The 26,174-nt window shown below is 45.5% G+C and overlaps 1 protein-coding gene across 8 annotated transcripts in view; it reads left to right on the forward strand.

Moving 5' to 3' along the window:
- FLNA (filamin A) overlaps positions 1–26,174 on the forward strand; it is a 1,106,834-nt gene that overhangs the window by 433,082 nt on the left and 647,578 nt on the right. For all 8 annotated transcript variants that reach the window (XM_044080337.1, XM_044080332.1, XM_044080334.1 and 5 more), the window contains 3 exons: positions 5,621–5,768; positions 12,910–13,028; positions 13,107–13,184. In XM_044080337.1, the coding sequence (XP_043936272.1) occupies positions 5,621–5,768; positions 12,910–13,028; positions 13,107–13,184 (345 nt within the window). The remainder of the gene's footprint in view (positions 1–5,620; positions 5,769–12,909; positions 13,029–13,106; positions 13,185–26,174) is intronic.

The following is a 26,174-nucleotide window of genomic DNA, read 5'->3' on the forward strand; positions in this document are numbered from 1 at the left end:
ACACATTTCTTGGCATTTAGCTTGAGCCCATGGCTCTGGCACAAAGCATCTGTTTCTGTAAGGCCCTTTTGTAGAATATCCACATTTTTGGGGATTCTGTAATGGCTCCCAGTTTGCAGTCATCTGTGAACTTTGTTGGCCAGAGTCATAGTGCTGGCCTCTACTTCAGAGAAGTAGATGCCAAACTAGCAGTTCCAGGACTGAACGCTGAGATACTCCACTTGTCTGGAGCTGGATTCAGTCTGCTGCTTTTACAGTGTGGGTTCTGTCAGTAAGCCAGTTGGCAACCCATTGAGTGACGTAGGGATTATTGCCCAGCTTAGCAAGTTTAGATTCTAAAGTGGGGGATGGTGTCCAAGGCCTTGAAGTCCAGATAGGCTGTGTAGACTGAATTACCCTCATCCATGGCTCTGGATACTGATTTGAAGTAGTACTTCTGGTTGAGGAGACTAGATTAGCCCTTTACGAAACCAAACTGGGTGGGGTCCAGTGTTTGAAGGTTGCCAATGTCTTTGTATGGAAGTTCCATGGCTTTGCAGATCGGGCTCATCTGACTGGGACGATAGTTCACAGGATCAGAAGTGGATCCCCTTGTGGAGTGGGATAACTAGCTGTGCCACTCATTGGGCATGAAGCCTGAGGTGAAGTTATGATAAACATAACGCTTGGATAAGGTGCCAGTTCATTTTGTAGTTCATGTAGTACATAGCCCGGGATGTTGTCTGGTCCCATGGGTGTGTATTCCTAGCTTTGGAGAGTTTTTTACCTCTGGCAGTAATTACTGAATTTCTCAATCTTTTGATATTGAGATGGGCCTTTTTAGGGGGTAATAGATTCAATGCAAAGTCCCCCCCCCCCCCAATCTGCTAGGATATTGGCAGTATCCTTGGGATCAGTATATTTAATGCCCTTCTGTTGTAGGTCAGAGCAGATCTGAGCATTGGCATTTGGATACTTTACATAACTGTAGAATGGCTTGTGGTTGACCTTGGAATCTTTGGCAATTTTATTTTCGTAACTAGCTTTGGAGTATTTTAAGAGGTATCTCTGCTTCTTACTGAGGCTGGTAACAGTATTTTTTATCCTGGGATTTTCCTCTTCCGCAACAATTTCTTCCTTGTGTTGTATAGTTTATGGCAAGGGACCACCAGATTGTCTTCCTTTTGGAGGAGAGTTTTGGTTCTATTTGGAATGGCACGATTTGTGCACGAGTGGATATGCTCGTACAGTGCCTTGGTGTAGGATTCAGCAGTCTAACTTTCAGTTCCTGTCTGCATGGGTGTCATGAAGTTGGTCACCTCTGACTTGAGTAATGTGAAGTTGGCTTTGGAGAAGTTTTTTTATGGAGGTCCCCCTAGTGGGGGGTGGGATGTGTACGTCAAGGGTGATTAGCTTATGGACAGATCTGACCAACAAGGGGGTGACCCCTGGTGTGGATCATCTATCTCTCATGTTGGTAATGACCATGTCTAGGATATGTGAGCCCCTAGTTGGACTATGGATTAGTTGATGCAGGGCTTTGGAATTTAATTCCAAGAACTGTTAGTACCAAAGTAGTTTCCCCAGTTAATGGCACGGTAGTTGAAAGCGTCCAGTATTAGGGTGTTTGGTTGTATCTGAATATTTTCCAATATGTTTAGAAAGGTGCAGTGAGGATCTTTGGGCCTGGTGGGGGAATCTGTAGCGAGCTACAATTTGGATTGCAGTCTTAACTAGTGTTGCACCTGTAGAAGTTCTGATGCATTGTGTTGGGCAACTAGCCTGGAGGTGTGGATATGGAAACTCTGCCTTTAGTGCTTCTGTCATGGTTTGGTGGCCAAAAAGTACGAGTTGTAGCCTGGTATTGCAGGGGTGTTCTCTGGAGCCTTGCACAGATGTTTGTTCTCCATTTTTAGGAGTGCCTCGAGAGAGTGCATTTTGAGGTTTAGACTTCGAGCATTGAGTAGCATTACATTCAGATTTTGCATGCTTATATATGTTACAGTGGTGGTTTTGTCTTTTAAGCCTTGCCTAAAAAGCCACTATAGGGGTGGCAGGAGCCTTGGCCAGTAACCTGAATCCCAGGGGTGACTGGTGCAGACATCTCTGGCAAAGCATCGTGGTCCATCTATCATGTCTTCCCAGGTAGATACTGGATCCCCTTTGACATCGGAAACTTGGCCAATTGTTGAAGTCATCATTTTGTCCTTGTACGGTGGTATCTGGGAGAAGGTAGGATGCTACTGAGGGTTAGGGTCATACCTGCCTGGGCCACATGATCTGAGAGCTCTTCAATTTCTCCTCATGTAGCCCAGGGAGGTACGTCTCAAGTCATTCACTCCAACATGGACAACAGAGCTGTATTTGTACTTGTGGAGTGATGAGTGCATGCATTGTGGGGGATCCTGGTACCAAACAGGCAGCTGATGATTTTCTCTTCAGCCTGGTAAATGGGACATTAGTCATAGGTGACGTTGGGCACACAAGTGTTGGGTATGTTGTCTTGCTTTAGGGGCTGTTTGGTGGCACACTGGTGTTTTGAGCTATGGGTCACTTTGGTTGTGATTCGTGTTTGCGTTTCCGCTTCTGAGGTCCTTGTTGCTTGGGCAGGTTTAATGTTAAGGGCCTCTGCACAACTGGGTTTAGTGTTAGCATGTGTGGATGTTGGTGATGTGAGTTTTGAAGGGCCGTGTTGCTTGAGGTGTAGTGCAGGTGTTAACCTTTTGACTGTCTAGCACCATCTTGGCTGGAGCGAACTTTGCTTCCAGTTTGGCTATGCAAGTCCATCTCTTGCAGATTGTAGTGTTGAGTGGTAGGAGGAGAGGGTTGTCTGTGTACATGAGGCAATTGCTGCATTGCCCCAGTATGCCCAGATCCACCATGTGGACAAGAGAAATCCCTAGAAGCTGACCCTTGGACATGCTTGGTTCGGAGTTTCTCTTGTAAAGTAAAATCTGTTTTCCCTTACCTTGGCAAGGTACTTGGCAATTATAGGCTGTTTAGTGCCTACGATTAATTTCTCGTTGACCAGGAGAGTTGAGTGCTTGTAGCTGTTAAAGGCTTCCTAGTGCTTTCCAGCAGGTTTTAGAGCAAGTGCTAGTCTGGGATTGATTTTAGTGCAACTACTGGGAAACTAGCTAGTTCTAAGGGAAAATTTGAATAGCCGACTTCCTGGCACCGGGAATAGATTGAAGTGCTAGACTAAAAAGTGCAGGAGAGCAGAGAACGAGCAGATCCAAGGGAAACTTAAAAAAAAAAAAAAAAAAAAAAAAAAATTAGTATCCCTTTACAATGGATTTGGATATTGGGAGTGCCTGTTATAAAATTCCATGAACTAGTGAAATAAAACGTTGGTTCCTCATTTGCCATAAGTTTTAGTTTTTAGGGTTTTATGTAAAATGTAGCTACAGTCCTGCCAAACATTTCAGTGATATTTTAGGCAGAAGATTGACCACAGTAGTTAAATATGTATGGTCAGCAAATGGAAGTTACTAATCACGTGGTCAATGGAATGGACTGTACTGCTTTAGTACAGTGGTGTTTTGGTTACTGTTCTGTGTTTTCCCATATTTGTGAAAGCATCTGCTGTACTGCGTTTGTATTGGACTTTACTTTTTTGAAGTAAAAAATATTGTGCTCTAGTATCTACCAGTGAACAAGATGAGATTTGAAATGGAAATGTGTTGCTAGTAGGGAAGTAGAGCAAATGTAATTTCAATTTGTCTGACTTGTCGAGAAAGATCTTCACTATTTGCATGCAGCTGTAGGGGGCAGGATGGCAAAGCAGTGGACCCTCCAATTTTGGATTTTTGCAGGTCACAAGGGGGTACCTAGTGTCATGCAAAATCTTAAGGCACATTTACGTCCGCAAACAGGGAAGCTTGCAAAGTAGTGGGATTCAGTGCCAGTTTATAAATGAGCATGTTTTCAGTGCAGGCAGAATATTTCCACAACTCTCAATATAGCAATGCAGGCAGACAAGTTATTTTATGTATTTGTTGACCAGGAAAGTCCGACTAGGTTCCACAGAGCCTGTTTTCAGTGGAGGCCCGGGGAGAAATGCTCCAGATGCATGTCTTTGAAAAGTTAAACCAGTTTAAATGAACAGTAACAGTGCATTATAAACTAATGATAAATCCAGTTTTGAGAAGAAAAAGGGAGTTCTGTTTAAGGAGTCTCTACCATAGTTTGTGTGCACTGCAATCCTACAAAGTACTATGGTGCTAATTTCTCAAATTAAATCTATTCAGAGCATTAACTTTCAACTGCTAGTGTAGCAGTCTCTTGGCAAAAACTGGACAAAGGCCTCAATAGGGACAGGTATTGAATATTGCTTTTGATCACTTGGAAAGCTGGTGTAGAGTAATCGGTCTTGTGGTGACGTGTATTTTCTGAAATGTCTAGTCTTACCTAGCGACTTGCATCCTCCAGTGGTTTGCCAGAAAACCACAAATTGAGGAACAAACCAGTTTCTGTTCTAAATATTTTCTGATATTCTTTTTCATATTGAAAATCATGTGGCTGTTTGGCTCAGTCATGTTTTCAGTTGGCTTTTGGTTCTTTGTGCTTTTCTTGCGCTTCTACTGACTGGGTAGCATTCGTATGACCCTCTCCATGTTGATACGAAATGATTGGGCAGTAAACTCCTAATAGTTTGAATGTGTGAAACAGCTGTGTGATTCTGGGTTCAGCATTGCACAAATGCAGGCAGGTGGTCTGGCAGCAGACCGTAATGGTCACTGGGGGAAAAGTGCCATTTTTGGCAACTGGTACCTAGAACATGGCTTGAATGTGGTGCTTGCTGGTTAACAATTGTGCATAATGGCTTCAATTACTTGGTGGCATGTTCCATTAAGTGCAGTAAAAATGCAATGTGGATCAACACAATTTTGGCTTAAATGTGTGTAGATCAGTGTATCCTTTTTTTTTTTTTTTAAGCTATTTAAGGGCTTACAAAAGTGTGTAAATACTGAGCACGTGCGAGTGACTGCCATTGTGTAGTAAGCAGAGATGCAAGTTTGTATGCAGGGTCTGTTAAATCGGTTCACTTGTGTGGTGCAGCTGTCCATCCTACACTGTCTGCCTTTAATCTGTTAGAGGGATGAGTAACTGTTCATCAAAGCTGCAAATTATCTTGTTTACATGAAACCTACATGTGTAAACACAGGCAGATGGATTATACTAGGAATAAATTGGCTGCTTGCATTTAAGGAAAGTTCACTAAACATTTTTCAAAAGCTTAACACCCCAAGTTAAACTGAAGTTGGTAGAGCCTGTTCGTTCTTTAGGCAGTGAGCTAGAAAACTAACCGTACTAGATTAACTTGGTTACTAACTCTAGACCTGAAAACCTTGCATGCCATCTCATGCTAGCCCTTAACTAAGCAAGTGAAATTTGGTCCACGTTTTTGAAATGCTGTAGATCTAACAGTGGCCCATGCTTGGACAATTTATGAAGTGTACATGTACCAGCAAGTTGTTTGTGCCCCCCCCCCAAAAAAAAATTCTCCTCCAAATTTAACTTAAATTCAATGAATTGTATCGGTCAGTTTTCTCACTGAGAATAGATGTTGGATTAGAGTACCTTTCTAGTGTTTACATATAACTGTAATAAGGGGTTTTAACTTTTTTTTTCTCTTTAGGTAATCACTCCAGAGGAAATAGTTGATCCAAATGTTGATGAACACTCTGTCATGACCTACTTGTCTCAGTTTCCAAAGGCAAAACTAAAGCCTGGTGCACCCCTGAGGCCAAAACTTAATCCTAAAAAAGCCAGAGCATATGGTCCAGGTCAGTATCCTTCTGTAACTTTCTGATCAGCTGCTTGCAGTGGGAGCCTAATTTTGTTAGTTTGCAAAAACTTGTCATAGTGGCTTATAGCTGAACATTGCTGGATTATTTTTTGTGGAAACTGTCTACTCTTGGCATCAAAGTTCTAGTTGAATCTGTGCCCCATATCCTTGTGCTTCTCCAGTTTACCTAGGTATTTGCAAAGTAGGTGGGCAGAGTATTCCAAGACTTTTTGCAGCCTTTTTTCCAGGTCATGGTTGCAAATGTTCTGAAGTTGAGTAGGAAGCAGGATTTTACAGTGGTACAAAGTTTTCAATAAGTCGTGGTTTTAGGAGCTTGCAGTGGAAGCCAAGTTATTAATAGGATGCGTAGCCCATAGAAATGGGTATTTTTAGCTTAGGACACTGAAACGAGCTGTAACTTCCCCTAATAAGTAGAAACCTTCAATACTTTAATAAAAGTTGTACAGTGTCCAAGACTTCTGTTGCTTCCTTCTAGGGTTTGGGTAGCGGTCCTAAAATGGCATTGCTTACTGCCTGCCCAGTTGCAGATGCTGCTGTCTGTGGGTTGGGAAACCATGTTGTCTAATGCAGTGGAAGCATCCAGAGTGGGGTTGTACATAATGCAGCTTCCTGTCTGAGAAGCTGCACAGGGATTGGTCAGCCTGGAATTTCAGTCACCTGTAAAGATCTTTAACGTATGGTGTTAGCGTTGTGCTGGCTAGCTCAAGTTAACATCCCAGGAGAGTTGTCTGGTGTCCCCTTGCACTCTAGGAGGCAGTTCACTGCCTTCTCACTTCAGTGCCAGCTTGTTCTTTCCAGTCGGCACATGTTTGCTGTGTTCCCTCCAGCACTTTAACTGATTTACTAACCTCCTATTGTAGAGATGCTGTGGACATTGTGGACCCAGTCAGCCATGGTACCATATAAAGTTTATCTAATGAAAAGCATGCTTGGTTGGAGATTATGTAAAGGGGGGGTGAGCAGGGGATTTGTACCCATATGCATGGGCTGTTGGTGCATGAAAAGCATTGTAACAAGCATGCTTGTATTTAGACTGTACTGTTTGCTGGCATGTATGTTCAGATTGAGTTAAATCTCCAACATGTTTCAGTTTTACTGACTATGTAGTAACTGTCTAGTTTTAAACACAATGGTTCACTGTAAAACTTGACTTTGTGGTTTAGTGTCAAGTGTGGTGTTCCACATTCTGTGGATGTAACTGGAAGAAAGTTTATCCAATCTTAACACAGGAAGGCTAAAACCCTTAAAGGTCAAGCCTAAAGCTTTTCCCACACCTTTTGGAGGGCAGCTTTTCCCACACCTTTTGGAGGGCAGCTTTTCCCAAGGATGACATGAGTCTTTGGTTGAGGAAGGCAAGGCTAAGTACTTGCATACTCTAATCAGATGGTAAAGTAAATGGGCAAGATTAAGACACTGCCACAAATGTGCATACAGTCTGAGTAAATGGTCACAGGCTGTCGTTTCATGACTAAGAAAGAAGCAGTTGGGTCTAGCTGCTTGCTTTGACAGCTTTAGCTGCATAGTGAGCATTGGAAGGGAATCTCTCAGATCTGTACATGGTAACCAAGTACTGTGGCTTCAGCAGCTGCTTGTTAAAGTGGTCCTTTTGTATAACTTGTTAAGTTTCACTGCTGGAAATGCAAGACTTGACAGTTGAATAACTTTGAAAATGCCCCGATGTTCTTCGTGTTTCACTGTTGCAGTAATCCCATTTGGGTTATCTGCCTGCAGGTAGCTGAATACCAAAGTCTTTGGATTTCTGCGTCGGATGCTGTTGCTTCTTCCATGATGTAAAGTTGTCGGGGGGGTGTAAAACATGCAGCTGACACCATTACATCAGTCTTTCTTGCCGTGCGGTGCCCAAAGCAGTTGAAGTGCTAGTCGGCCAACTCCTGAAATTTTCATTTTCGAGTTTCAGACCTGAAGTCTCCAAAATACCCCGTTGGGGATCCTTTTTTTCTTTTTCTAGCTGATGGCAAACAATTGTCTTGCCTGTGGAAAGCAAATACTTCAGACTTTCATTCTTACTGTGTCACCTGTTTAGACCCAGACCACAGTGTCCCTCGCTGTCTGTGCCTTGTTCAATGCCCAAACTATTCTATCATCGGGCTATTTTTGTAGCTAAATACTTTCATTCTCTTATCTCCATATTCTGAAATGGCTTTAAGCCATCAGACTACCAATCTTACGAAAAAACGCAAGGATGAAGACAGACTGCATAGGTACAAAACTGCTGACTATTCTGTTAAGCTAGTCGCCAGTCTGCCGGTACTCTGAGATGCCTTTGCAGCTCCTGATACCTGCTATTACAGATTTGCAGGCCTCTACTGAGACACATTCTGAGTCCGGCATGCCATGAGATGCTTCTTGGACTATGGAACCTGCGGCTGTCTCTACCTTGGATGGGTCTGGAGCTGCTGTGCAAGCACCGGCTTCTGAGAGTGTATTCAGGCCTACAGACTCTGATATTAAGCCTACTGTGTCGTTTCCAACTAGAAGTACTGAATTCATCAGGCCAGAAACTCTCCCTACGCCTAGAAACGAACAAACTGCAGGCCCATATGCCTCGGAAACAAATGCTTAGAATGGCTGAAGACCGTATTACCTTAAGGGAAGCAAGCCTTCCCCCTTAAAGACTTAGAACTGATTTTTCCTTCTGAATCTTCTGATCAGGAGTCTCTCTGCTCCTTCTGATTACCAGGAATTGCCCTTGTCTACTTATAAGGATTCTGATGCAGAGGATGCCTTTCCCTCTGCTTCCCCTCCAGAAGATTTTTCTTTTGGTGAAACATTGCATACCCTTGGGGAGCATTTCTGCTGGGAAAGCCAGGACTAGAGTCCAAAAAGAGACTTGGGGAATTCTTGCTCCTCAACACAGCCTCTAGCTATCTCTCCTGTTCTGGCTATTGTAGATGTTTTCTTGGAATCTACCCTTACCCCATACACTCTACTTCCAGCTCCCAGAAAACCTGACTGGTACTACAGAGTACCTAACTCTCAAGTTCCTCTTAAAGAATCCTACTGCAGATCCAGAGACCATTTCCCAAGGACCAAAAGGCATTAAGGCTACTGCTGCCAAAAAATACTACCCTTTCTGATGGATTATAGAGTCTTAGACGGATGGGGTAAGAAGTTACTCTTCTGCTACTTTGGCCATTAGGGCATTAAATTGCCAGTTTAATATGTTCAACATATTGTGGGACTACTTGAACAGAAAATTATTCCTGACTGTGCTGAACACACAGACTTAATGCATTCTGAAGAACAGGTTGGTAAACATACTTTGCAATGTGGTTTTGATGCTGTAGAAGCATCTTGCAGGGCTGCTGTCATTGGGTCTATACTTAGAAGGCTTGTTTGGCTTGAACAAAACTTGCCAGATTATGTTAAAGCTAAGTTACTGGATGCACCCTTAAAGACTGCCTTTTTGGCAACAGAGCAAGTCCTCAAAAGGATGGAGGAAAAAGCTAAATCTATGCAGACTTAAAAATTTTCTACAAGTACAGCCTCCCTGATTCAGTAGGCATTGGCCTTCAAAGAACTGGTCCTTTCCATTCCCTTCCAGGCCTTCAGTCCAAACCCAGGAACAGCAGACCACCAAGACTTCAGTCAGGCTATGCACAGATCTAAGCAGTGGGGGGCTCCCACTTCCAAAGCAGGGAGTAGTAAGCCAACCCCCTATGGAAAAATAGCAGTGACTTAACCTTAACTCTCTCTTCTAAGCCCTGCTCTGCTACTTGCTCCCTTAAGAGGAAAGCTCGCCCTGCATGCAAAAAAACTGGGAAGTCATTGCCCAGGACAATTGGGTTTTAAACTGTTTCCAGAGGTTACAGATTCCACTTCCACACACTGCCAACCCCAAATGTTTGGCCAGACCTTACCCCAAATCAATGGGCAGAGGCCCAACAGCAGGTTCTCTCAGTATCAGGGCTATCCAGCCTGTCTCAGCATAACCAAGGGGGACAAGGTTTTTGCTAGACTTTTTCTGGTACCCAGAAAAGAAAACTGTCCTATCCTGGACCTGTCTATTCTCAACACCTTTCTGGTGGTTCCAAAATTCAAAATGCTAACTCTTAAAAACAGCTTCTTCCTATGCCAGCAAAGGATGCCTGGCTGGCAACCCTAGACTTAAAGGAAGCTTACCTGCACATCCCAATAAGAGAATTCTGCAGACAATACCTACGTTTCCGGGGAGGCTCCATGCACTTTCAGTTCTCTGCGCTTCCCTTTTGCTCATCTGCAGCGCCCAGGGTGTTCACAAAGTGTCTAGCTCCAGCCTTTGCATTCTGCAGGCAGAAAAATATTCAAATTTACCCATACTCAGACAATTGTCTGATTCAGGCAGAAAGCCAGGACTTGCTATTAAAACACCTGGCATTTGTAAAACTTCTAACCTCACTGGGGTACACCAGCAACAAAAAGATCTCACCTAGTACTCTGCCAACAGATTGTATTCCTGGGAGCAAGCTTGAACACAACTTCCCAGATGGCATTCCTCACTCCAGAGAAACAAGTTTATTTGACAACTTGCTTCAAACTATTGGCCACAAAAAAACCCCCAGCTTTCTGCAAGGAAATTCTGCAAGCTCTGGGGTTCATGGCCTCTTGCATTCTGCTAATTCCATATGCAAGACTGCAAATGAGGAAACTCCAGTGGTATCTAAAAAGTTTATGGTGTTGGCGTTCTCAGGACCTGGAAACAATGATTCCTAGCATTCCTTGTCTATAAGAACAGAGTTCCTTTGGTGGGCAGAGACCTGCTACCACAACAAGGGACTCCCTTCCATTCTACCCCCTGCTGCCCAAACCCTAACAGACGCATCAGACTATGCAGGGGGGGGCTCGCATGGCAGGGCAGTGCATTCAGGGCAAATGGAACCAGAGACAGATGCACCTACATATCAATCAAGAAGAAATGTTAGCTGTACAGAATGCTCAGACAGCTTTCAAAGACCTTATTCTTCCAGGACAACTATTGGTAAAGACACCACACCGCAGTTATGTGGTACTTAAGCAGGGGGGGAACCCTCTCCTATTCTCTCTGCAGACTAGCTATGGCTCTGTGGAACACAGCCTTTGAGCTACCAAGTGCACCTACAAGCTCAATTCCTGCCAGGCAGACTGCTTGAGCAGAAATCTCATGGACCCACATGAATGGAAACTAGAACCCGAAATATTCAACCACCTTGATCAAATGGGTGACTCCAGAGATGGACCTGTTTGCCTCCCTCAGAACTACCAATTGCACAAATTCTGCACTAAAACTCCCCACAGTCAAGCTTGGAAAGTGGATGCTCTGTCCTTTACCTGGGAAAGCCTCCGTTTATGCCTTCCCCCTCTGTGCCTCCTCTCGGAGGTTTTAAAGATCAAACGGGACAAGCCAAGGACTGTACTGATTTGCACCAGACTGGCCACACCAGCATTGGTACTCCCTTTTGTGCAGTCTGACACTGCTACAACCATGGCATCTGCCTCAGAACCCATCTCTGCAGGTGGGCCAGATTCTGCACCCTTCGCTTCAAACCCTGAACCTTGCAGCCTGGCTAATTCCATGAGCTGCTCTCCAGCATCCCTCAGTAAGCAGGTGCTGGATGTCCTTCTGGAGGCAAGGAGGCCTAGTACCAGAAAATCCTATGCTGAAAAGTGGAAGATACTGTTCCTGGAGCCAGGCTCAGGGGATGGGCCCAATGGTGCCCGGCTTACCTCGTATTCTAGAGCACTTGACAGAAGTGCTTCACAAGGGCCTATTCTTGTCAATTAATATTCATGCCTGTGCCATTTCAGCACATTATAATACTGAGCCACCCCTATTCTCACCCCTTGCTAAAACAATTCCTTAGAGGGTCTGAAAATGTAGGACCCCCCCCCCCCCAGGAGAGCTCCCACTCCAGCCTGGGACCTTAACTTTGTATTGGAAAAGCTCACCCCCCCCCCCCCCCCTTGAGCCAGCTGCAACAGCAGAGTTGAAATTCCTTTCTTGGAAAACAGCCTTATTTCTAGCCATCACTTCAGCAAGAAGTGTCTGAATTACAGGGTCTCATGGCAGTGGAACCCTTCATTATCTTTCATGCAGACAGTTTCCCTCGGGACTAATTCTTCCTTTATGCCCAAGGTGGTGTCTAGTGTGGCGCTAAACCAGTCCATTTATTTGCCTACTTTTTTCCCTAATCCTCAAAACGGAGGGGAACTGATTGCACTGTGGATGTGCACGGACCACTTAAGTTCTATTTGGATAGGACTAAGCCCCTCAAAATCTAAACTGTTGCTAGTTGGCTTTGCTGCAGAGGGGGAAGGCCATTTCAAAGCATCCAATTTCCAAATGGATAGCCCATTGCATTCATTTCTGCTACAAGCGCCATGGAAAACCTACCCCACAGGGAATAAGATCATTCCACCAGGACTGAATCTACCTCTACAGCATTTTTCAGAGTCCCTACTAGGGACGTCCTGGAAGCTGCTACCTGGAGGTCTGTAAATACCTTCACCAAGCATTCCCACCTGCCTATCTTTTCCAAATCCAGAGCTGGATTTGCCACTGCAGTCTTGCAGGGCTTAATAGCTGGCAGTAATGCTAAACTGCCTCCTCCCTTCCTTAGCATTGGGAATCAACCCAAATGTGATGACTGCAACAGTGAAACACACAGAACATAGTACAGTTGTGTACACTTACCATAATGTCGATGTTGGTGTATTCACTGTTGCAGTCGTGGTTACCCTCCAGCCCCCTGACCTCTCTTGGATCTACCTTTTCCTTGTTTGGTATATATTATAATGTATTTACTTTTTGATGGGGGTGCACCATACCATATAATTGCTTCCTATTGTGGGGGCACCTGACATCTGGGGCAAGGAAAACTGATGTAATGGTGTTGGCTGCAGATTTTCTACGCCTGACCACCTGATGTCATGGAAGAAGTGACTGCATCTGACACAGAAACCCAAAGACTCTGGTATTCAGGCCGGCTGAGGGCTACCTGCAGGCGATTAACCCAAATGTGATGACTGCAACAGTGAATAACACTCAACATCTACATTTTATGGTAAGTGTACACAACTGTACTTTTCTGGGGGGAAGTTGAAGAGGCTCGTGTACTTACTTTTTGCATATGCCATTTCAGGTGTTGAACCAACGGGTAATATGGTGATGAAACCTGCAGAGTTTACTGTAGAGACAATCAGTGCTGGAATGGGTGAGGTTCTAGTGTATGTGGAAGATCCTGCGGGACACAGGGAGGAGGTAAGGTTCTTGTAAGTATTTGATGTTATGCTCATGGTATATGGAGGCTTTTGTTTAATTGGATTATTTGTCATGCAGGCCAAAGTGACTTTCAACAATGATAAGAACAGGACGTTCTCTGCAGTCTATACACCAAAAGTAGCTGGGCCTTACAAGGTAAGCTGACTGTGCATGCCATGTCCACAAAGGGCTTTGTACAGTTTTATCAAAGTAATGTTAAAATGACAAGCAGCATTGTTTGAAGTGCTGGATTTTTTTCACTGTAGCTGATTTTCTGGGCCTTTCTGGAGCCAGTAGTAGGAGTATGGATATTTGTATGGAATGCCAGGCTCTGACAAGTCTGTGGGTGATTTTTTTTTTTTTATCTAAGCACAGCAGTAACTTCAGGCTGTGGCTCACTTAGCTGGGAACAGGGTAATGCATTCATTTCTGTCTAAAGTTTAGACACTTCATTCATGAGTCAGACTTGTGTTTACATCGGTTAGCTTTGCTTCATACTGCCTTAAAAAATAAAGATCTGAGCCGAGCTTGTAACTAGACCAGGTAGTCTAGCTCTGTGACTTTGGCAGCTGGTAGGCAGATGCAATACAAACTCCTTGTTGGGCTGTCTGTGAAATCTGTTGTCAGTCTCCATGTTTTGGAGAGGGGCAGTAGTTTGGTCAGCTGTTTGCACAGGTCTAGGCAGTGTGCTTCCAAGACTTCAGGGGATGTTAACTAGCTCAATTAAGCCATTAAAATTTTTATATACAGTGTGTGGTAAGTGTGTATATAATACAGTGCCCTGGAATAGCTTCCTTTTTCAATTTTGAATACTATACCCTGTCTTCCCCCCACAGAACTGGATTAGTTTCTGAAGCAAGCAAAACTTTTTAATGTTAAATTTTCCGTATTTAAAAGTAGCTGAATGTGCAGTTAAATGTACAAAGGCATAATTTTATTGTACAATTGGATCTGTCTGCTTCTGTAGTGTAGGGCACTTCTGCTGTGGACAGGACAAAGTAATTTTGATGGCTAAAGCGGGCTTGGACTTGAATGGTTTGAGGTTGACTTCTATGCTGTAAACATCCCTTTGTGCTAAAGGATATGCTCTTTCTGTTTGACGAAAAGGAGCCATGAAGTTTGCTGTGGAAAAGCAAAGTCTAAGCTTAATCTGTTGACCAAATCTTCCTCCAGCTTTTAACCAACCATAACTTGCCATCCAGCTTGTGCAGTTTGAAATGTTTGCCAGTTTTACCTGGCATTTCTCCAACGTCTTTAGCTGTTAAGTATACGCAAGTTGGTCAGTATCCAGCCCTGCTGAGTGAGCTGTGCTTCATCTGGCTGGTATTTGCTGAATGCTGCATGGGTAAAGTTGCTTACAGATTTGTGCATTTTGGCCTAGCATATTGTATTCAACATGCTCCAATAACTTCATCTTTTGCCATTACCTGCCTAATGGGTTTTAGATCTGCTAAAATAGTTTGGGTTTGGCTTCAGCTTATTGCCTTCAGGAATGTCTAGCATCAAGGCCCTTACTGAACTGTTATCCAGAACCTTTCCACCAGGAGTGGCCTGGGTGTTTGCGGAGTACTTTGCATGCATTTCCTTCCCTGTGCAAGTGGGCCACATGCCATTTGCTTTCAGAATAATCTGCCCCACTTACTCTTTGTAAGAGGTAGACAGTGCGCTGGTAACGGTTGCTAATGTGTTTAAACCAGAAATTCTAGCTAAGCTAAAGGACTCTGTTAGGGCAGGCATAACTAGCAATTGGAACACATGTTGGTGTATGTCTGAAAATGCCTGTACCCCTTTCAAACAATGGTGATTATACCAGTCTCCACTCTAAAGTGAGTCTTGCCTCTAACTCAAGTGAAAGTTCACGCCTATTTGGCCATCCTTGCATAAAGTAAAAGCTGTACTCTCAGCTTTTGTACCTCATGCCCTACCATCTTTTGTACCTCATGCCCTACCATCCCCAAATGTGAAAACGGGTTTAAAAGGTAGATTAGGACCTCATCTTTTTGACAGTCTGGCTTCTCATTCCAAGGGGTGTTCAGGTACCTTTTGCTTGGAGTGGATATCTGTGCAACTTGTTTGGTGCTTTTCTCCTGTTTATGTCCGGGTATGACTTTGATTAAGCTTCTTAAAAGTACTACTTGAAGGTCAAGCAACAAGTCTAAAGAGGGTCTGCTTCCCATGTGTGTTCTATATCTGGTAATATGGATCCACTTCGGACCCAGAAATCAGTTCTCTAGCCTTAGGAGTGTGGTGATTAAACTTGGCATTTGGTTGATGGGAGTGGAAGCTATTCATTTTATTGCCTGCTTGCCAGCATGTGCAACAGGATAGATTCTGAGAATCTTATCCTAAAGACTGCTACACTGGCCTCTCTACTTGCATCCAGGCAGATTCCCTCAAAAGCTGAATTTTCAGGTTATTGTTCTCTGATCCCAAGGACCTGTTTAAGAGTGTTTAAATGTTTCATATTAAACTGCTTCCCACTGGGCATTCCAACCTACTTGCTCCCAGTAGACATTTGTAGCCAGGGTTTCCTTTTGGTCTTTTCACAGCTAATCAATACCCACTTTCTTGCCAGAAGTGGTAGGTGACTGGCAGATTGGCAGTAAGGGCATCTGGTACATTTTTACACACACTTGGTGGATTCCATCTGCTTGTCTTTAGTCTTCTGCCCTTCCCAGTAAAAGCAAGGACTGAGGCAGTAGGACACTGGCAACCCACTATCTGTTTTACAATCTTGACAGTAGACTAAGGGCATTTCCATGGAGACTTCCTCCACATACTGAATCGGTGATATTTTTTGTTTTAAATGAAGGCTAACATTCTAGTCTCATCGGAAGTACTTGCCTCCTGGAGAGGTGAGAACCTGCATAGTCAGAACTGATTATTTCCTAACAGTTTTTTGAACTTTGACAAGTAAAAAGTAGGCTTCCAGGGATCCTAGGTGTTTTCTTGGCACTGGGACAGCTTGAAGTTAAATCCCTGATTGTTGTCCTTGGGAACAAATTAAATCATGTCCCAGTAGCTGTTCATTGTGAGAGTGGGGGAGGGATTCCTTCCATTTTGGAATTGTTTTGAAATTGCAGTCAATGGACACCGATTTTCTAGATCTTGCTTGTCATTTGAGGTAAAGCATGTACCCACAGCAGGAAAGGACTAAATGTTGTGCAGAGGTGGATGTCCTCTTTATCAGCAACTTACATGGTATTTCCCCTGGGGGGGGGGGGAGGCACTGATATGCTGGACACCTGTGGGGGGGAGGCACTGATATGCTGGACATCAGTCTCCACCTGTGGTAAAGATCCCTGAAATGACAGCAACATTGAAACGTTATAATGTTTTGAGGTTGCAGTTGTACTATCTTGGACCTACTGATTTGTCTTTAGTCACCATGAAGCTACCCATTAGGCTTCACACGACTTAATATTTTCAGACAAGTGTGGCTTTTAACTGTTGCCCAACACAAGCCTGGGATCTAATCTGTAACCAGTCATTAAGGTCAATGCTTTGTAGGGTATTAAGGGTTGAAAGGGACAGCACAATGGCACTAAATATACAGAACCAACTGATTGGCAAACATCCTGGCAGATGGGTTCAGTGCTAATTTTACCCCCCCACCCCCTAAAGGGCCCATCTCTGTACTGGAAGAATGCAAAGTTCCAATAATCACGGCTGCACAGGTAGTCTCCAAAGCCAAGAACAAAGCATCCATGGGACCTGACAACATCCCAGGCTACATTCTACACACACTACTGAAAGAACTGGCACCCCACCGACGTACCACATTAAATCATAGCCTCGCCTCAGGCTTTGTGCCCACTGAATGGCACACAGTGACAGTTATCCCACTCCACAAAGGGGGAGCCGCCACAGACCCCAGGAACTACTGCCCAATTAGCCTGACTAGCCTTTTCTGCAAGGCCATGGAATGTATCATCCTGGAGCTTATAAATAGACACTGGTAATCTTCAGTCTCTGGACCCCACCCAGTTCGGGTTTGTAAAAGGCAGATAATGTCTCCTAAACCTGATAGACTTCTTTGAAGCGGTCACCAAAGCCATAGACGAGGGTAAGGTAGTTCACACAGCCTATCTAGATCTCGCCAAGGCTTTTGATCACCTACTCTGGAATTAATAGATAAACTCACTAGACTAGGAATAAATCCCTATGTCACAAAATGGGTTGCCAACTGGCTCACTGACAACCCACACTGTGAAAGTAGCAGACTCCAAATCAGACTTCAGACAAGTGGAGTACCACATGGTTCAGTCCTCTCCTGTTTGGTATCTGAAGGTCTTTGGCTAAGTTTGAAGATGACTGCAAACGAGGAGCCATAATTGAAACTCCCAACAATGTGGACATTCTACAAAAGGGCCTCACTGAGACAGATGCCTGGTGTCAAAGCCATAGTCTCGAGCGGAGTGCCAAAAAGTGCATGGTCATCCCCTTTGGTACCCATGAACTACCACATAGGCAGTAGTCAAACATCGAAAGTGTGGACCTTGGGACACAGGTGGACAGTAGTTTCTCCTTTTGATCACATTTCCACAGAAGTCAAGAAATCCTACATTGCAAACCTAACCGCAAAGGGTTTCTTGTCCAGGCAAAGGTCATTGTTCCTCTCCTCTCTCATTAGACCAGTGCAGTGCCCCTTTTGGTATGTACCTCACAAGACAAGTAAGGCTGTAGAAATACCTTTGAGGATTACCAGCCTCAAACAGATGCCCTACGCAGACTGCCTCAAACTCCAACTTTACTCAATTGCATATCGCCTACTCGAAGGCTATCTCTGCTTATCCCAATCCCTCTGAGATGCATGCTCTAGGGACCTAAACTTTGTCACCACAATAAACTGCATGCTGGAGGGATATTCTGTCCCAGAGACTTCCCATACTCTGGAACAAAACTACCTGTCTATATCAAAGCTAGTCAGCACTCGAGAAAAATCTTGAATGGGGAAATTCATCCCGGGGATCACTTCTGTGGCTATGCTAGATAGGGGCACCAAAATTTTTCTTGGGTGGCGAAAACCAGAATGCCTTTTTCGCTAGGCTTATATAGGCCCTAGGGCCAATAGTCTAGTACCTACCTATGAACCTATTCCTTGGCACCTGTCCATACCCTATTCACAAAGATTCAAAGAAAACTTTAGTTTCATTTAGGAAACCATTTAGAGTGTCTGCTCTTTTACAGAAAAAAAATGTGCGCACAGACATGGCTATTGAAGACTAGATTTGTACTATAGTTTAAATGGCTAGCTTGTTAAACATACTTGTACATTATTACGTTGGACAACACTGACCACTAGATTAACATGAATAGTATATGCAGAGAGGAGAGATGGGTGGTTTTGCACATAAGGTAATGAGGGAGCATGAGGGGTAGTAAAACATTTTTTTCCATAAAGGTTTCTTGGGCATTTATGAAAGAGCAAAGGTGTTAATGGACTTTCTGAAGCATGTGGATACTACACATGGTAGAAGTCAGGAACCTCCTCTGCTTAGACTTCATACCAGAGTATGGGATGAAGTCATCACCTGTGCAAAACCTTGCCAGTCTTATTGGCTTCTTCCCTGTATATAATCTGACTGGTCTACATTTAAAAAAAAAAATTATTTTTAAATTGACATTCTGCTATTGTACAGAAAAGAATCACAAACCAGGAAAAGAGGATGTTCCTCTGCTGGTGTACCGGTGTCAAAAAAATGGGTGGGCAGGGAGAGAAGAGAGTAGATGGGCAGGGACAGTGGAGGTGTGATGGGTTTGGCCTTGGTCCAGTTTTTGCCTCTGCAAAAGGTGGCAACCCCACTTTTTTTTTTTTTTTTTTTTTCCCCTCCTAATTTACTGTGTAGATGCCCAAAGCTTTTTCTGTCTGACAATACTGGGGTAAATTTCTCCATTTTTGCAGGGGGGGGGGGATCTTTACAGTACTCCAAACACAGCCTTGGTATGGCATAGTCAGCCGAAGTGACTAGTGATATTGGTGCCTCTAGGAGCTGTCCAGAGAAGATCGAAGTCTGTGGCCACTGCATTCTGTCCTGAAGGCGAGACTGCTGTTGCTTCCCTGAGGTGACAGCCACCCTGTTTACCCCCTGGAGTTCTGATGTGGCAGAGCTCTCACTAAGACTCGAGTGAAACGTCCCCTTAGGACTTGACAGTTATGCACTTTTGGAGCTGTTGGGAGAGGGTAGGTTGTTTCAGGACCAGCAAGCATCTGGTTCCCTCATGATCCTGCTACTCTTGCTGAGGGAGGGCTGATGGTGGCTCCTGGCAGGAACAGATGGTTTTATAGGGCTGTCCTCCAGCTAATGAATACTGGTCTCCCATTCTGCCAGAACAAATGAACCAGTTGATTGAAGGTAGAGCCATTGGACAAGGTCCTGAAGAGCCAAAACATTGAACCTGAGGACTTGTTTCTCGATACTATTAATGTTAGAGTTCTGTTTGGAGGCAAAGGCATTTTATTTCCTTATGCCCTTTTACTCTGTCCCTTAACTATAGAATTCATACCTAGCTATTGGATGTATGCTCCTCTGTGGTTACCTGGCTCTATCCCAGTTTCCCAACTGCCTAAAGTCACTGCCTGCTTAACTTGCTATGGAGGTCAAATGGGCATATGGAAGTGGAAAGAATTCAAAATTGTCCTGCTTGTAAACGGATACAGAAAGCTAGTGCAGAAGACTGTAAACCCACCATCCTTGTTATGAGGATCAAAACAAAGCTGCTAATGCACCCACTTGACATGCAGGAGTTAGTACCAGATACCACTGGTATCAGTTTACATCTTTTAAATGTCATGTTAGTGCTAAAAGTAGCTTCCACCTTGCCTCTCTAATCAGTAGGACTACTGAAGTTATTAAATCTCTATGGTGACAAGCAGTTGGACAGCTTAATGTGATCTTCACATACAAAACTCTACTGAGGACCCTTTTAACACCATACTGGTACCCACCCATGGACATAAAGTAACTTTTAGTTATGTACTCACCATAACTTCAGATGTTTGGGATCCATCTCGCCTACATTCTGACTGATGGGTTCGGAGCCGATCCCTCGGCTCCGACTCAGCACGCTTATGCCAAAGAGCGAAGTCTCTTATTGGCTGAGCTTACTATATCCCAGGATGCACCACTACCAGTCCCCCAGATCTAGTTTGTCCGCATACATGCACACATGCACGCACTGCTTATATAACATCGTCAGATGAAACAAGATAAAACAGTAGAACTCAAAACCGTTCAATCTCTTCTGATCTCCAAGGCAGGGGGAAGGAGGGTGGGTATTAGGAATGTAGGCGAGATGGATCCCAAACATCTGAAGTTATGGTGAGTACATAACTAAAAGATGTTATGTGATCCTATCTCGCCTACATTCTGACTGATGGGACAGCGTCCCTAGCACCTGAATCCTGGGTGGCTCACTGGAAAACACTCCTGAGTACCGTGGAACCAAATGATGCTCGCCCTTTAGATGCCACATCCAATTTATAGTGGGAAATGAAAGTGTGCGGGTTGGACCAAGTAGCCGCAGCACAAATCTCAGAGATAGCGAGCTTGGAATGAAAAGCAATAGAAGTAGCCATAGCTCTGGTAGAGTGAGCTTTGATAGATGTTGTAAGTTGCTTATTTGAAGAGGAATAAGCCTGAGTTATGCAATCTCTAATCCATTTGGAGATAGTAGCTTTCGTGATGGTTTGACCCAATTTATTATCTGAAAAGGACACAAACAACTGGTCTGTTTTCCGAATTTGAGTCCTGTCTAGATAGAAGCGCAATTGCCTGTGAACATCCAATTTATGGAAGGTGTATTCTGCTTCATTTGAGAATTTTGGAAAGAAAACAGGTAGCTCTAGAGATTGTTGGAGACAGATTAGAACAAACCTTTGGAACAAAGGATGGATTCGGCCTAAGTGATACTCTATCCTTGTGAAAAATCAAGTACGGTGGTTTGATAGATGGGGCTTGAAGCTCTGAAACTCTTCTTGCAGAGGTAATTGCAACTAAGAAGGCAGTTTTCCAAGACAGATATTTTAACTCACATGTAGCAGCCGGTTCGAAAGGGGAAGATGTTAAGGCACGAAGTACCAAATCAAGATCCCACGGGGGCGCAGGATGAAAAACTGGGGGTCTTAACAGCACAGCACCTTTAATGAAAGTTTTGCATAATCTGCTGCTCATCAACGGTGGGTCCATGGATTCGTGAAATTTGGAGATAGCTGCTAGTTGGACTTTAATAGTAGAGACTGAAGATCCTTGAGTAAACAAGGATGTTAAAAATTTCAAGACCTCTGGTATCGGGGCAGTGATAGGGTCTAAGTGAGCCCAGATAGCAAACCTCTTCCACTTACTGAGGTACAATTTCTTAGTGGTGGGTTTGTGGGCGAAGATAAAATGTGAATAACTTCCGGGTCTAAGTTGTGATTTCTGACTAAAGTCGGAAGTGGAGGAGCCAAGCTGTTAATTTCAAAGTGTGAAGGGACTGGTGTTGTCGTCCCGACTGATGAATCAGCAGGTCCGGAGTTGGATCCAAAAACCAAGGACCGTCCAGAGCATGTTTCTTTAGGTAGGGGAACCATACCTGACGAGGCCAGTGCGGAGCAATTAGTCTCATTGTGGACCCCAATTGGGAAGCTTTCTGGATGACTTTGGGGAGGAGTGGAACCGGAGGAAAGGCATAAAGTAGTCCTGTTGGCTAAGGTTGGGCTAGAGCATCCGTAGCTGCCTCCCCCTGACGTGGAGTCAAGGAAAAGAACCTTTTGCACTTTGTGTTTTGTGGTGTTGCAAACAGGTCGCAGCATGGAGTCCCCCATCTTCTGAAAACCTGAGCTGCTACTGTTTCGTTCAGGGACCACTCGTGAGGAGAGAGAATCGTCCTGCTTAATCTGTCTGTCTGACAAAATATTGGATTTCCCTGGAATGTGGGTCGCTACCAAGAAACGGTTGGTAGCTACAGCCCATTCCCACACCCTCATGGCCTCTCTGCAAAGGGGGTAAGATCTGGTCCCTCCTTGTTTAGATACCAGACCACCGACATGTTGTCTGTGTGGATGGCGATAATGCATTGAGGGAGAAACTTGTGGAGGGCCTGTAGGGACAGAAGTACAGCCCTCCTTTCCAATACATTGATATGGAGAAAGGTTTCGTCTGGAAGCAAAGAACCCTGAACTAACCTGCCCAGACAATGCCCCCCCACCCTGTCTGGGAGGCATCCGTTGTCAGGGTGGCCACCGGAGGGGGGATAACAAAAGGTCTTCCCTGATTCAGATTGGATGACTGAAGCCACCAGCGGAGGTCCCGTTTGCACGTTTCTGTAATCGGTATGAGATGATTGAGGGGGAGATTCTGAAAAGACCATTGTGTCGATAACAGCCACTGAAGAATCCTCATGTGCAATCTTGCCAGTGGAACTAGGAGAACCGTGGCAGACATCGAACCTAAAAGTTGCAGGACCATCCTGGCTGGGGCTTTGGATCTTGGAAGCAGGGCTTGGACTTGACCTTGTAAAGTTTGAATCCTTTCGGTAGGAAGGAAGACGCGCATCAATTTTGAGTCCATCTCTGCTCCTATGACTCTTATGCGCTGAGAGGGCAGCAAGACAGACTTTGACCAATTGAATGTAATTCCCAGGGAAGCACCCAGGGAGATGGTGGCTTTGAGGTTGTCTATTAGTAGATGCCTGGTGGTGGCAGTTAGGAGCCAGTCGTCCAGATAGGGAAACACTTGGAATCCGAGACTCCTCAGGTGAGCAGTCACTACTGCCAAACACTTGAACACCCTGGGGGCTGTGGTGAGACCAAAGGGCAGTGCACAAAATTGGAAGTGACAGTCTCCCAGGCTGAAGCGCAGATACCTCCTGGACGCCTGATGTATCGGTATGTGATAGGCGTCCTTGAGATCTATGGAGCACATCCAAACATCCTTCTCCAACAATGGGAGAATGGATTGTAAAGTGACCATTCGGAATTTGGACTTCATGACGGACTGGTTTAGTTTGCTGAGATCCCATATTGGTCTCGGGTCCCCTGTCTTTTTTGGCACTAAAAAGAACCTTGAGTAATTTCCGGATCCGATCTGGTCTGTGGGGACCGGTTGGATGACTCCTTTTTCTAGCAGCTTTGAAGCTTCTGCGGCTGCGATTTTCCTTTGACTGGGTGGTGGGTCCGGGATTTTTTTGGACGGTGGGGGTGAGTGTGTGAAGGGAATGGTGTAACCTCCGGCAATAATCCGAAGCACCCATCTGTCCTGAGTGATAGACTCCCAGGCTTTTAGGTGCTTGGCAAAACGGCACCCGACTGGCTCCGGAGCAGCACAGCCGGGCAATCCCTCATGAAGTGTGGGAGGCTGAAGAGCCACGAGAAGACTCGCGGTTTCCGGAATTGCGGGGCCCTCTGCCGCCTCTGGGACTGCGTCTCCCAGAAAAATTTCCCCGTCCTCTGCCTCTGGAAGGGGAATCTTCCTGCTGTTGAGGAAAAAACTTCCGTGATTTGCGGAACCACATCTTCCCTCCTTTAGCCTTGGGATAAGGCCGAAAGGGAGTGGAATAACGTGCACCTACGGCAGAAAGTTTTTCCCTCTTGCTCACAGCGGGTAAGAGTGTTTTACCTTGGGTCCAAACAAAGAGGACCCATCAAAGGGAGCGTCGGCGAAGGAAGACTTGAAGGCCTCCGCGAAATGACACAAACGGAGCCAGGCTTGTCTCCGTAGAGCCACGCCTGTGCCTGCCGCTCTGCCCGCCCCTTCGGCCGCATATGAAATGAGCCTCATGGACAAGTTAGAAATCGAGGTAAGGATAGCCAACTGAGAGCTAACCGACTGGGCTAGCTGCTCAGGTAGGTTACCTGAGAGGGAATCTGACAGCTCCTTGACCAGATCCCTCTAGCCTGGTAAAATGTGCCAAATAATTCAGGGACCGTAGTGTAAAGGCCGCTGAAGTCAGGGTGCGCTTCCCGTACCGGTCCATGCTCCTAGACTCCTTATTAGGAGGATGGACTGACGTTGAAGCCTCTGCCACGTCCTGTTGTGTAGCAGATGCCACCACCATGGCATCTACAGCCACGCCTTTTGTCAAGAACTCCTTCTCGGGTGGGGCAGGCAAAAATTTGTTAGGGCGAGAAGGCACTGGTTCCACAGTATCTGGATGTTCCCACGCCCTCCGACAAACCAAATCCAGGAGCTCATCGAAGGGCAGAGACACCCAGGAGGCGGAGGGCTGAGCCCCAAAGGCCTTGAGAAGCACTGACTCATCAGCAGAGGGGGGTTTGGATATCCAGCCGCCTCGTTGCTTAAGGATCTCTAAAATGTCTGCGAATGAGACATCATCCGAGGACGACTTTGGGGACCCCTCCATCAAGATCAGTGTTCGATGTAAGAGACTCGGGGGAGTCCACGTGCTTCCTCTTGCACGATCTCTTCCTTGGGGGCTCCTCCGAAGACAACTCCGAAGAACCCTCAGGAGGAGGGGAACCCCCAGTGGGGGTAACCTCAGGCCCCAGGGCTCCGCTGCCTAGGGACAGGGGAACTGCCAAAGACCCAGTCTCCACGCCCAGGGAAGGTGCCGGTAAAGCCGTAGAGATGGCCGAAGAAGACTTGGCCAAGGCACTCCTCATAGCTCTGAAAGCCGGACCCTCAGAATCCTGGGAGTGTCCGGTCCCCGGAGCCATGATAGCAGACGGAAGTCCCGCAGCCGAAGCACTGAGGGAGGCTCGGAACCAACAGCATAGGTCCCGAAACGTCACCCCCCGGGTCCGGCCGAAGAAGTCCGCGTGCCAAACTCTGACCCGAAGGCCGGGGTTGGAGTAAGGGTCGGAGCCGACCCTAGGATCTCCACCGGCTCCAACAGCACCTGCTCCGACGGAGCCGAAGCGGTCGGAGGAGGAATGGCAATGGAATGGGCTATCTGCTCCGAAGCCAATTGGGTCGGAGCCGAAACAAATTTTTGAAAGACTGGGGACTGGAACAGTCTTTGGAGCACCCTGTCTATGTCCGAATCTGACATCCTCTATGACCTAGAGGAGACTGAACGGGTTCGAGATGGCCTCTCCAACGGCCCCAAGGGGCTAGGGGACCGGCTCCGAGGAGACTCTATGACTATCGGCGCCGAAGGAATACCCAAAGCAGTTTCAATCGGTGCCGAGGAGGACTTGGGCGCCGAGGAGGAAGTGTCTGAGCGGACAACCTTCATCGGCTCAGACTAGTGGAGCCGATGAAGGTGACCCGCCTCTCGATGCCCCAGCCATCGGCTCCGAAGCCAGAGGAGTCGAGACTGGAGGCATCGAGGCAGACCGTTCCGCCCTCGGCTCCGAAGTCCTTGGAGCCGAAGGAGAAGTCTGCCTATGTCTTTTGGCGGTCGGGTCCGACGGACTGGTCGGAGCAGACGCCCTTTTCTTTTTAGCAGGAGAAGGAGAGGATGCTAAAGCTTCTTCAAAAGAGGGTTTTATAAGGCCTTTCAATATAAGCTTATTTTTCCTCTCTTGGAGGACCCTCGAGGAAAAAGCGTGACACGCTGCAGGACTCCTGCAAATGTTTGGCGCCCAAACAATATACACAGAGAGAGTGGTCATCCGTGATAGACATTTTAAAACTACATTTAGTGCATTTCTTGAAGCCCGAAGGCCTAGGAGCCTGAGACATAAGTAAAACTGAGTAACTCTCTCACAGACAATTCTTTGTTGGAATAGACTGACCCTACAAAGATTAACTTGCCGTTCACAATGATAGCCCGCAATTAAAATAAAGGCCAACTGAAGACATACAACAGTGAATAAATGTATAGAGGAATCCAAGAACTCCTAAGGTTCAAAAGGGATTAACCAACAGGAAAGGCCCTACGGATGACGGGAGCCTGTAACCAGAACAAACGCCAATCACACACAAATTTTCCACAAAAAGTTTTCAAAACACACACAAGCACAGAGTAGCTGTTAAAACAGCTTTTTGTTAAAGAATTAGCAAATTTCTGACAGAAAAAGTTAGTGAAAAGACACTACTTAGCTCAGCCAGCTCGAGACCACGTCTTTGCTAGTTAGCGGCAAACGAGATCTGGGGGACTGGTAGTGGTGCATCCTGGGATATAGTAGCTCAGCCAATAAGAGACTTCGCTCTTTGGCATAAGCGTGCCGAGTCGGAGCCGAGGGATCGGCTCCGAACCCAT

The sequence above is a fragment of the Protopterus annectens genome, chromosome 8.part0 (assembly GCF_019279795.1).
Source record: "Protopterus annectens isolate FY-2018-M chromosome 8.part0, PAN1.0, whole genome shotgun sequence".
Taxonomy (NCBI): domain Eukaryota; kingdom Metazoa; phylum Chordata; order Ceratodontiformes; family Protopteridae; genus Protopterus; species Protopterus annectens.